A 12,547-nucleotide genomic window follows, 5' to 3' on the forward strand; every position below is an offset into this window, starting at 1 on the left:
TTTCCCCAAATACATCTGATAAAAATTGTGAGATGGCTATCTTCAAAAGTCCAAAGGACATATAAAAATGTCTCCAGGGTTGACACAACCTAAAAGATCCCTGGGGCAAAGGTTGTAAGTTATACGCTCGTGGCATATAAGGTTTTTACGGGGTAGGAGGTCATATAGACTTCAGATGAGGTATTTGATTGAAAATTGGAAATTTAGTTCCCTTTTTAAGAGTCAAAAGTGATTTGAGGGCAACAAGCCCCTCCCCCCGCGCCTGTCATTTCCTAAAATTAAAGATCTAATGAACATTTTTAGACATCTACTTTTTTTTAGCATTGTTGAAAGGTCCAGACATTGCCTTTGGGAATGTCAACCACCACGGCTCTCGGGACGAGGGCTGTAAGTTAGGCAATTTGTACATTGTCCACATATAGCATATGTTATTGACTTTCCATAAAGATTAATTTCCAAAAAGACAAATGGCATTCAGCTGAGCCTTTCAGAGTGTGTTGGAGGGAGTGTTGAACTATATCAAAAAACGTTATGTGTATGCGGGTTGTTAATAAGGCTTAACTAAGGAATGACTGAGTACATTAATTTGGAACTTTCATGAAATGACAAGGGGATGGTCAACGGACCAAAAAGGTAATATTTGCATACTATTACTACTACTACAACTACCACCACTAATACTGCTACCACTACTACTGCCACACTACTACATTTAAAATATTGAGGGGAAACTTGAACTAAATCAGAAGACACTGTGTGTATGTACATTGTCAAAAGAGCGCATCTCAAGAATGAATTTGTATATTAAGTTGGAATTTTCAGAGAATGCTTAAAGGAGTAGGTCAATTGACCAGAAGGCAATATGTGTACGTTACTACTAATATTACTACCACTACCACGCCATCGTTATGCAGGTTGTCAGAAGGGCGTGTGAGCAAAATTTCAGGGACAATCTGGTTGAAACTTACAGGGCTTGTTCGGGGAGATGTTGAACTAACCAAAAGATAATATTTACATTCTATTGCAACTGCTTCCACTCATACTGTGAATATTAACTTTCGAGTAATATTAAACAGCTCTCTACGGTATTCTAGCACTGATATTGTAGTGGAGAAATAAAACAAAAAAAGCGAGAGTTATCGTTCTTAGCCCTTTTTAAACATTCCCAGAAATTTGTTTCCGCAATAAACTTTTTATAATCAAGATTAATTAAAATAATATTCTTGATTCTAGAATCGTCATTCACGGCAAGTTTTTCTTGCAAGATACTTTTTTTCTAACGTGCTTTCACGATTTTGGCTACTATGGGCCGTGGTCTTTTCTGTACTAGAGTGCAACTATTGCGGCAGCCATAACCTTCAAATATGTTCGGGCCTTGGGTATGAAAATTTTCGCCAATTTTCAAACATATAGGACAGAACAATAAAACGTTCATTTTTTAGAGGAAAATGGAAAATTAGTTGAAGAGAGAAAATGGGCTGAATAATATTTCTAGTTCCTTTATTGATTTGAAAAGGGTCAAGATGAGTGCAGCAGATCTAAATGGGGTAAAGTCAGACAGGTTTTAGTTAAATGGGGGTCCGGATGAATGAAGGTTGAGTTAAATGAGGGTTGAATTGCACGGAAGTTGAGTTGAATGTTCGTTAAAATAAGTAGGAGGAGGTTGAGTTGAATGAGAGTTTAGTTACACGGCGGTAGAGTTGAAGAGTGTTGAGTTGAATGGTTTTGAGTTCCACGGACAATAAATTGAGATAGTGTTAGTAGGGCTCAGTTGGATTTGGGTTCAGTTGAATTGGGATTAAGTTGTACAAGAGCTTAGTTAAAAGGGCATTGAATTACAAGAGGGTTCAGTTAAATGGGCTGGAGCTGCTTGGGTTTTCAGTTGCACGAGGTTTCAGCTTCACGAGACTTCAATTAAACGGGGTCCGATTCCACGAGGAGTCAGTTGCACGAGGCTCAGTTGTACAGTGTTCATTTAAGCGAGGGTTCAATTGTACGGGAGTTGGGTTACTTGAGGGTTTAGTGGAACAAAGTCGAATCGCAGGGGCTTCAGCTGCATGAGGGTTCAGTTGCATGGGGGTTGAGTTACACGGTGTAAGTTCAGTTGTAATGGAAGCGCACAATAGTATTAAAATGACCTTAAACAGTGTATAAAAGAAGTTGAATTCTGCTAAAAATTTTCATTAGTATAACATATACCTAGAGAACGACCCAAAAAAGGTACTAAATTAATGGCCTTTTAAGCGTTCTTCAGGAGAATACCAGTAAAATTTTGAATAACAAAATTTAAATATCACAAGGAGGGAATCAGGATTTTAGAAATAACCAGCTGGGAAAATAAGGACACATATAATGATTTTCAATTTACTCACCCTTCCTCCAATTCAAAATTTGAAATACACTTGGCCCTACTCCAATACTCTCTCAAAGCTTTAATTTAATGACTATTTATTTAGTGAATTTCTATTCTAACTATATTGAAGGAATGGTATATTGGTAACCTGGAGTTCTTATGATTTAGTTCAATCTCCTCCTAAATATCCCCCAACGGAACAAATAACCATTCAAATGGGTATAGGTTAATTTATTTAGACAGCAAAAAAAGGTACAAAAGTCTAGATATTTCAATCACATGTACAGCTATAGTCATCAGTAGAAATAATAAAGTACAATAGAAGTTCCTAGTAGTGAGGCCTCACTGTTTTTAAAAGCACAGATAAAAGGTATGCTATTGGAGCTACTAACCCCTCAAGACGTCTCTACGTGCACCTGGGTCTTACACAACACTACAGTGCATCTATAATAGTATATTACCTCTGATTGTTACGTAATGGTAAATCGTTCACTTATGTTTTACTCATAATGTCTATTCATTAAATATTCAAATATTAAATCAAATATCAAATTGTCTATTCAAATAATGTTTTATTCAGGATGCTGTTGTATGTTATGTAATAGGGGATTGTTTAATTATGCAAATTGTTTCTTCACACATATCCCATCATTCCACGGCACACATAACCCTTCATTCCTACGATAGCCAGCAGGTGCTAGCACGCCTGTTTACTACATAATAATATAGTACACGTGTATTTTAAGAAACAGGAGATTGTTCCCTATATTAAGGATGACATATTCTCGCGGGACTTTAGAGGTCAGGGCTCTCCAGTCAAGTAGGCAATCCCCGGTTGTAAATGAAGACAGCACATAGATTGGATGTTACGTAATGCTTTAAGAGATGATTCATCTTCTTCAAGACTGTTTTGTTCTCTTCTGTCCACTTTAGAAATTAAAAGAGATTCCTCCCAACGAAACTGTGCACTAGACACTTAGACCAAGAAGTAATTGATGCTATATTGATTCAGGGAATACCTTCTAAAGACATGTTGTTTCCTTGCTTGGAGAATTCTCTGCATAGTTCCTAAAAAGATTAATTGGATCACGTGTTCCCTGATCATTATCACCGAGCCTTGAAACCATCCCAATGCTGCTGACTTCTTGTTTTATTAGACACACCTGCATGCTATATTCTATTAATTTAAATCTTGGTACAAGCAAAATCCCATTTTGAATGGTCCTTACGTGTTACACTTTATGCAGCAGAAGCCTCATTACTTACAATAGTAATAATAAAAAGATTCAACTTCACAAGACGTTTTCTAGCTAGTAAATGAAACGCGTAAACGAAGAAAACGAGACTTTTTTGGCATTTGGTTCAAGATGGTTTAAAAATTGTAAAATTCTTTTGCTAAATTCAAAATCTTTTGTGCTAGGTGAATAAGGTTCGATCAGGAATGGATTCAGAGTCTATGCTAGGGCCCAGGAAGGTGTTTTCAAGTACCAATTCCTTTATTCCAGAAGAGGTCGTTTTTTCTAAATTTGAAAGCTACTGTGCTAGGTGAATAAGGTATGCTCAGGAATGGATTTACAGCCTAAACTAGGATCTAGGAAGGTTTATCAAGCACCCATTCCCCTATTCCAGATGAGGACCTTTTTTTTAAATTCAAAATCTATTGTGGTAGGTGAATAAGGTGTGCTTAGGAATGGATTCTCACTCTAAACTAGGGCACAGGAAAATGTTTTCAAGTACAAATTCCTTTATTTCAGAGGAGGTCTTTTTAGCTAAATTCGATTGCTACTGTCCTAGTTGAATAAGGTGCCACACTATAACTAGCCCTCTGGCACCCTCTGGTAACTCTCATCATTTCTAAGACATTTTTCATGTGTTTTCTTGTTAAAAGTATGCTGTAAATCCATTGCTCCCTATTTTTGCAAGCCACCCTCAACGACGTACATTATGACAATTCACGCCACCGTGCCACGCTATAACTGGCTCTCTGGCACCATCTTTCATCCCTCGTCATTCTTAAGTCAATTTTCATATATTTTCTTGTTAAGAATCATGTTTAAATCCATTGGTTCGTGTTTTCGCAAGGCATTATAATTGTGATACACCATGTCAATTTACGCCACCAAGCCATGCTATGACTGGCCCTCTGGCACCCCTAATAATTCCTAAGATATTTTTCAGATGTTTTCTTGTTAAAAATCAAGCTTTAAATCCATTGGTTGTTGTTTTCACAAGCCGAAAATCTGTGATACATCATGTCAATTTACGCCACCGTGCCACACTATTACTTGCCCTTTGGCACCCCTCATCATTCTTATGACATTTTCCAGATATTTTCTTATGTAAAATTATACTTTAAATCCATTGGTTTGTGTTTTTGCAAGCCACCCTCAACGTTATACACCATGTCAATTCACGCCACTGTGCCACACTATAACTGCTCCTCTGGCAAAGTATGTCATACCTCATCACTCCTAAGACATTTTAGATTGTTTAAAAAAAATGATATACAATTATGCTTCCTCCCTTTTCTGCCCCCTCCTCCGGTTACCACGGTTCCACCTCCAAATCTGCTGGCTATCACCCCGGTTTAATCAGTTCCCGTCCCATGATGCCCGCTCCGACCCCAGTTCTAAATCTGGCTCCGGTTGCGTCAGTTCCAAATCCCCACTTCCACCCCCAACTCAATAGTTCTGATTCCACCGATTCTGCTCCTAGTACCGTCAATTTGAATATTGTGTATGCTGCATCCGCAGTAACCTAGCCATAGGTTACTCCGCAGCAACCTATGGCTGATCATCGACAATAGCTAGTTTATTATACTTTTTAGAACAGTGTTACTTGTACATTGGAAAGATAAACACTCATATCTTATTTTAAAAGGTGAAGATGAAATATTCCAAGAAAGTTTTTATACATGATAAAGTTATCGTTGCATTGAATGCTGACAAATATTTGAACCATAAAACAACTGCTAGTGGTAATACTATTAAAAATGTATGTGTGCGTTGTCATGACAGTGAGACGTTAGAATCCTTTGGATGACTGAAAAGAGTAAACTCTTATAATGGTGGATGTGGGAGAGCAACATTTCCAGAGGTGATGGTGCTGAAAGAGAATGCAAACATAAAACTTTTAGTTGATGACCTAGGCCAACTTTTTACTACTGTTAGTGGTAACATATTACCTATTAATAGATCTATTGCCATTTTTCTGGTATTAGCGTTCAAATGGAAGCAAAGGGAAAAAGAAAGGCGTACTGCTGCACTAAGGTCGTAACACATATCTTATCTATGTATCCAAAAACTCCAGCCTATTTAAAAATAATGTTGTAATACACAGTGAAATCATAAGAAAAATCAAAAAGGCACTGGCAGACAATATCACCAGGGAATATATAGATGTAATGATGAAAAACAAAGCGCCGGCAAACTTTGCTACTACCATCATGGGTTTACTAGCAGATACAGTCGATGAACCCCATTATATCAATGATAAAATGTGACATCCATTACTTTTTATGTTTCCATTATAGTTAGACACACACACAATCCCACAAAGAGAAACACTGAGAAAAGCAAACACACAGTCGGACATATAGGCACGATGAGAGAGAAAGAGAGACAAAACACACACGCAAACACACAGTCGAATATAAAGACACGGTGAGAGAGAGAGAGACAAAACACACACGCACACACAGAGAGTCGGACACTCAAATATACAAAGACAGACACAGAGACAGGGAAACACACAGTAAGACAAACAGGCATGGCGGGAGAGAGAGAGAAAACTAACTCAAAAACAGAGATTAAGACACCCAATCACACAAAGACAGATACAGAGACAAGCAAACATACCGGCAAGGTGAGAGAGAGGGGCGTTGACCACAGACGAGAGATAAGATGAGAGAGATGAGAACAGACGCTCAGACACAAAGACACAGTCAAAGAACTAGACAAAAATGCACAAAGACAGACACTTGACCACTGAAAGGTACCAGCCCCCCTCAGGACGAGGAGCCCAAAACCAACTTGAAACTAAACCTGGGTATCCACAACTAACTTGCAGCACCCCGGGTACCTGCAGCAGACCTTTTTAAACAGCTAGAAAAACAATATGGTTCATGTGGATATTTCATGCAAACTCACCCCGTTTTTAAGGATTCAGCCTTTTTCTTAAGTACTGCTAGGTTAGATTAATCTAACCTACTGTAGGCTATGTTAACTGTAGGTTTGATCAGGTTGGCTACAATTACCCAGGGTGCCTGCAGCCTGTCGGTTTCGTGTACCTGGAGCTAGTTATAAGTCGGTGGTATGTACCCGTGCTAAGGGGGATGGTACATTTAGTGGTCAAATCTCTGTCTTTGGGTGTTTTTGTGCTTTTGTCTCACTCTCTTACCGTCTCTATGTGTCTGAGCATCTGTTCTCACTCTCACCGTTTCTGTGTGTCTAACTGTGTGTTTTCTTGTATCTTTGTCTTTCTTTGTGTGTTTGTGTGTTTGACTCTGTGTGTTTGTGTTTCTCTCTCTCTCTCTCTCTCTCTCTCTCTCTCTCTCTCTCTCTCTCTCTCTCTCTCTCTCTCCCCCTCTCTCTCTCTCTCTCTCTCTCTTTCTCTCTCTCTCTCTCCCTATCTATCTCTTTCTCTCTCTATCGCCGTGGCTGTGTGTCTAACTGTGTTTTTATCAGTCTCTGTGTCTGTGTTTGTGTGTCAAACTCTGCATGTTTGCGTGTGCTTTTTGTCTCTCTATCTCATCGTGCCTGTATGTCTGACAGTGTGTTTGTTTGTCTCTGTGTCTCTCTTTGTTTGTTTGTGTGTCTGACTCGGTATGTTTTTGTGTATTTTGTATCTCTCCCTCACCGTGCCTGTGTGTCTGACTGTGTGTTTGCCTGTCTATGTGTTTGTCTTTGCGTGTACATTGTCTCTCTCCCTCTCTCTCACCGTGCCTGAGTGTCTGATTATGGTTTTGCCTTTCTCTGTGTCTTTCTTTGTGTTTTTGCTTTTTTGTGCGTGGACTTAGGAAAAAACTCCCGCCCGTCTCACTCAGACATCAGTAAAAAACCCTATTAACCTGTCTTAGACTCTAGTAGATCCTCCTATTAGCCTGGCAGTTGTACGTTTGTCTCTGAAAATTCTTTTTATTGTATATATGACTTTTGAATAAAAATTCTAAACGTTGGAGTTGTTAGTGTACCCTAAAAATAATGGAAATATAACGAAGTAATGCAATAAAATCTTTTTATTGAAATATTGTCATACGGAATAGCATCATTAAAAAGAAGTAATTCTTATAATCCATCCCAGAAAATATTCCTGAGGTGTCATATTTCTTCATTGATATTATGGGGTTCATGGACTGTATCTGCTGGTAAACCCATAATGGTAGTAGTAATGTTTGCCGGTGCTTTGTTTCTCTTGAATACATTTATATATTCCCTGGTGATATTGTCTGCTAATACCTTTTCGATTTTACTTGTGATTAAATTGTCCATTACGATATTTTTACTTTTTTTTCTTTGCTTTCGTTTGAATGTTAATAATAGATGGATGGTGATAGGGTCTATCAATAGGTAATTTTTTATCACCAGCAGTAGCAAGAAGTTGGACTTCCTAAAAAGTCAACTGTCAAAAACCAATTACAAAAAAAAAATTTTTGTCCCAAACCAGAGCAAGCGATCCCAACCATAAATCCACCACTACTTAGGGGGCACCAACCCCTGGATCTGTAGCTGCCTCCCACAGAAATTGTTTGATCCTTTTGACCCAGGTAGCGATCCCTGAAAGCTTAGAACCAATGGCACAGACAACATGAAACAAGCCCCGCTCTTCCATTAGAACATTTATGTTTCGGCAACTTGCACGAATTACAGCTCTTGCACCATGGCGTGTAGGGGGCTATTTCAACCTTAAGGGTATACTTATAGGACTTTTAAACTATTCTAAACAGAGTAGCTGTTTCAAAATTAATTTTGAAATCTATTAGATGTTTTAGAGATAAATTAACATAGCCTTGGCTTATCCATGCTTCGATTTTAGAAATATCAAAATGAATTATATAAGGTTTTATGCGCATAAGGCAAAATAATAAGCAGTAGCTTTCATACATTGTGTCTTCTAGAACGAGCAGTATCGACTGATTGACAGGATGTACAGATTAGAGCTGGTTGTAAGTATAATACGTGATTAAACGCATTCTTCAAGGAATATGTCATCATTTGTTTCGGTTTTTTGTGAAGGAAAAAATTTGTCTTGAGACATACCACTTTTAAAGCTTAGACGGCTGGACAGCTTTGCCACTCAATCAATTGCAATGGAAGAAACTTGAAGTGCACTCTCGCAAACCTGTCGTCAGTGAAGCCGACAGAATATTCTTGTAACATAAATGCAGTAACTTTTTGTTCTCTCTAATTGTGAATCCTCTAGCCCATACTCAGGAATAACCATATCCAATTCGTATTTGATCATGTGAGCTAGACAAGGGCAGCCAAAGAAGAAGATAAGGGAATAACCCTCCCCCTCATACACACACACATAGTAACGACCGAAAAACATTTGAAGAGCAAATACAAAAAATAACGTTTAGAAAATATATTGCACTTCCCCGGCAAAAACATCAGCAAATCTTTTCTAGACCTCCTACTCCTATGAAATATGTTGGAGCTCACCCCCCTAAGGATTTTGTAGACATCCTTGAGCTTAGCTTGTTAAAATAAAATAACTCACGTTAATAAGCCAAGTTTTAAAGAACTTCCAGACTCCCGAAGTAGGCTGTGCGCTTTTGAGTTTGTAATTCCTTCAGCTTTATAATCATTTATAGTTTTTACTAAATCACCTTCTCTTACGCCTTCTCGCTCAGCTTTGCTGCCAGGATTCACCTGTAAAATCATAATATAAAATTATATCTCAAGACGTCTAACAAATACACACTATTTTGATTTTTCACTTGAGGAGAGTCAAGATTTTCGCAAATTTTCACAATAGACGAGAGCAAAATTTAAGAAAATCATAATCGCATCACACTTTCAGGGAAGTTTTCCGTTTTGGTACGCATTTTATAATTCATTTCTCAACGTCGGGGAGGTCATGGCCGTCTAACCATGACTTGTAAATGAGGTCCCAGCACTAACATTAGTGGCGGTAAATAATTAATCTAAAAAGTAATTCCAGGTCGTTTTAATTTTGAATGGCTCTTTACTTTTCTTTGAAAAACTTTTCTTCAGAATTCTTCTGGTTTAAATTCTTAAGCTGCATAAACGATCCGAATTTTGTCTCTGATTTCATCAAATACAATTTCTGTATAGATTTCGTTCAATTTGAATGGAAAAGTGGTTATTCTGACAACCTGAATGCACATGATGTAGTTTAATTGGTTTCAACACCCCTCTAAAAATTTCATGAAAGTTCGAACTCAATGCCCTACTTGTCCTTCAAATATTTTATTTACACTCTTTTGATAACCTGGATACAATTATCGTCATTCTTTTTGTTTCAATATCTTCCTCAAAGTTCCCTGAAAAATATAACTTCATACAGTTCTAGTTCCAAAGATATTGCATAGAACATGTAACCACCCGGATACACACATTATCTTTTGTTCAGCATTTGTCTAAACATCTTCCTCAATATTCATTGAAACTTTCATCTAAGTACTACTAGCCGTTCCTTACATATTGCGAATAAGCACCTTAGACAACAGGGATCCATAGGCCCGTCCTGCACTGGTACCCATGGAGGCAAAGTGATTTCAATGATTTAAAGAACATGAAAATTGGAACTTGGAATGTTACGACGTTAAAAAATGACTATCGTATCGACATTCTGACTGAGGAATTCAGACGATTCAAACTGGACTTATTAGGGGTTTCAAAAACTCATTATATATATATATATATATATATATATATATATATATATATATATATATATATATATATATATATATATATATATATATATATATATATATATATATATATATATATATATACATATATATATATATATATATATATATATATATATATATATATATATATATATATATATATATATATATATATATATATATATATATATATATATATTATATATATATATATATATATATAATATATATATAATATATATATAGATATGATTATATATATATATATAATCATATCAGTTAGAATAACAAAAATGAAAACACCTCGAAACAAAAATAATAATATATAAACAAAAATAAAATATACATAATATATATGTTTCATCAATTATCAGTATTCAACTCCCCTCCCCCACCCTGCCCCGCCCTTCCAACTCCGCCTAGCCCCCTTGCCCACCCTAACAGGCAACGCTATGTTCTTGCCTGTAGTAAATAGCAATAAGACTTCAATGTTTATTTTTTTCTGCGGTTCTTCATATGGAAGGGGTGTTTTTATAATCCCTTGAGGGGGCTCATTCGGTCGGAAATGAAAGGGTTTTACTGCCCTTTTTAAGAGTCAAAAGTTATGCAAGGGCAACTAGCCCCCCCTGCCCTCTTTTCCCCAAATGCATCCGATCAATATTTTTAGATAGTTATTTCGTCCATTCAGTCCAAAGCCAAAAAACTATCCTTTCAAGGTTGACAAAACCCCCCAGAGCCCCTGAGGCAAGGAATTTAAGTTATGCAAGGTACCCATTGTTATCATATAAGGTGTTTATTCGGAGGTGGCTTATTCGATTGGAAACCGAAAGCATTGGAAATTGAAATTTACAGTTTCCCTTTTAAGAATAAAACGTGATCGGAGGGAAACAACCCCCACCCAAACCACCATTATTTCTTCAAATGCATCCAATCAAAGTTTTGAGATAGTCATTTTGTTTAAGATAGTCCAAAGGTCAAAAAGCTATGCCTCCAAGGTTGACTCCCCCCAGCCCCTGGTGCAAGGCCTGTAAGTTTTCAAGTTGTCATCGTCAACTTATGAGGTACTTCATCAAGAAAAGAGGGCATTTGATCCTGCGTCTTCGAAAAAGGTTAGAATATTGCTTTGAAACTTTAAGGAAAAGTAGAGAGGGATGCCAAACACAATCAAAACATACTTTTTCTTTGCTTGCTGTGAAAAGGGAATGTCAGCAATATCTAAGATATATATATATACACACACACACACATATATATATATATATATATATATATATATATATATATATATATATATATATATATATATATATATATATATATATATATATATATATATATATATAATATATATATATATATATGTCAGAATATCTAAGAGATATTGCTGAGGGATGTTGAAGAGAGATTGGAGGGCAAATAGTCCCCCGCCACCTTCTTGTCCTTTCTATGAGCCCTCTCTCCTCAAAAATGGTCAAAATTTTGTAACTATCATTTTTTTTCAAAATAGTCGAAAGGTATCATAGCTATGTCTCCAGGGATCCTATACCTCCCACAGCCCCGTGAAAAGGATCGAAAATTATTTTGTTTATCCATTCTAAGAACAGCAGATTCTTATTTTGTTTATCCAGAAATTATATTGTTTATCCAGGAATTATATTATTAGAAATTATTTTGTTTATCCATTCTAAGAACATCTTAAGTACAGCAGAAGGTATTATGTTTAAACTCTCAAGATGTGTTGAGGGGAGTGTTTTAAAGTGATTGTAGGGCTGCCAGTTCCTCTCCCATGCCCTCTATAACTACCTTTTCTCCAAAAACATACGATCAAGATTTTAAAATAGCCAATTTTCCAAAATCGTCTACGGGTCAAATAGGTATGCCTGTGGGAATTTCACAGCACTGCACAGCTTTGGGGAAGAATGCTGAACGCTATCAAAACATGCTATGTGTATGCTAGTTATCAAAAGGGCGTATCAACAATGTCTAAAGAATGGCTGAGGGTATCAAGTTAAAACTTACAGTGTATTTTGTGAAGGGGATGTTGAAAATGATTGGATGGCTACAAGGCCCCTTTTTGCACTTTCTCGTTGCTCCTCCCCTAAACACTGATCAAAATCTGGAACACAATTTGGTCGAAACAGGCAATAGGACTAGTAACTATGTCTACGGGGATGCAATGCTCCAAACCCCCAAATGTCATACTGCAAGGATTCTAAATTATATAATTAATCCCTTTCTAATTACAGGATTTATCGTAAGGAAAATGGGGAATGTTTGATTCTGAGTGTGTGGAAACAGTTGATGTGAATTAA

The 12,547-nt window shown here is 36.8% G+C and overlaps 1 protein-coding gene across 11 annotated transcripts in view; it reads right to left on the reverse strand.

Annotated features, from left to right (window-relative positions):
* The window catches only part of LOC136036255 (uncharacterized), a 358,105-nt gene that overhangs the window by 207,601 nt on the left and 137,957 nt on the right, over nucleotides 1–12,547 (reverse strand). For all 11 annotated transcript variants that reach the window (XM_065718380.1, XM_065718381.1, XM_065718379.1 and 8 more), the window contains one exon: nucleotides 9,074–9,225. In XM_065718380.1, the coding sequence (XP_065574452.1) occupies nucleotides 9,074–9,225 (152 nt within the window). The remainder of the gene's footprint in view (nucleotides 1–9,073; nucleotides 9,226–12,547) is intronic.

Source organism: Artemia franciscana, chromosome 15 (assembly GCF_032884065.1).
Source record: "Artemia franciscana chromosome 15, ASM3288406v1, whole genome shotgun sequence".
Taxonomy (NCBI): domain Eukaryota; kingdom Metazoa; phylum Arthropoda; class Branchiopoda; order Anostraca; family Artemiidae; genus Artemia; species Artemia franciscana.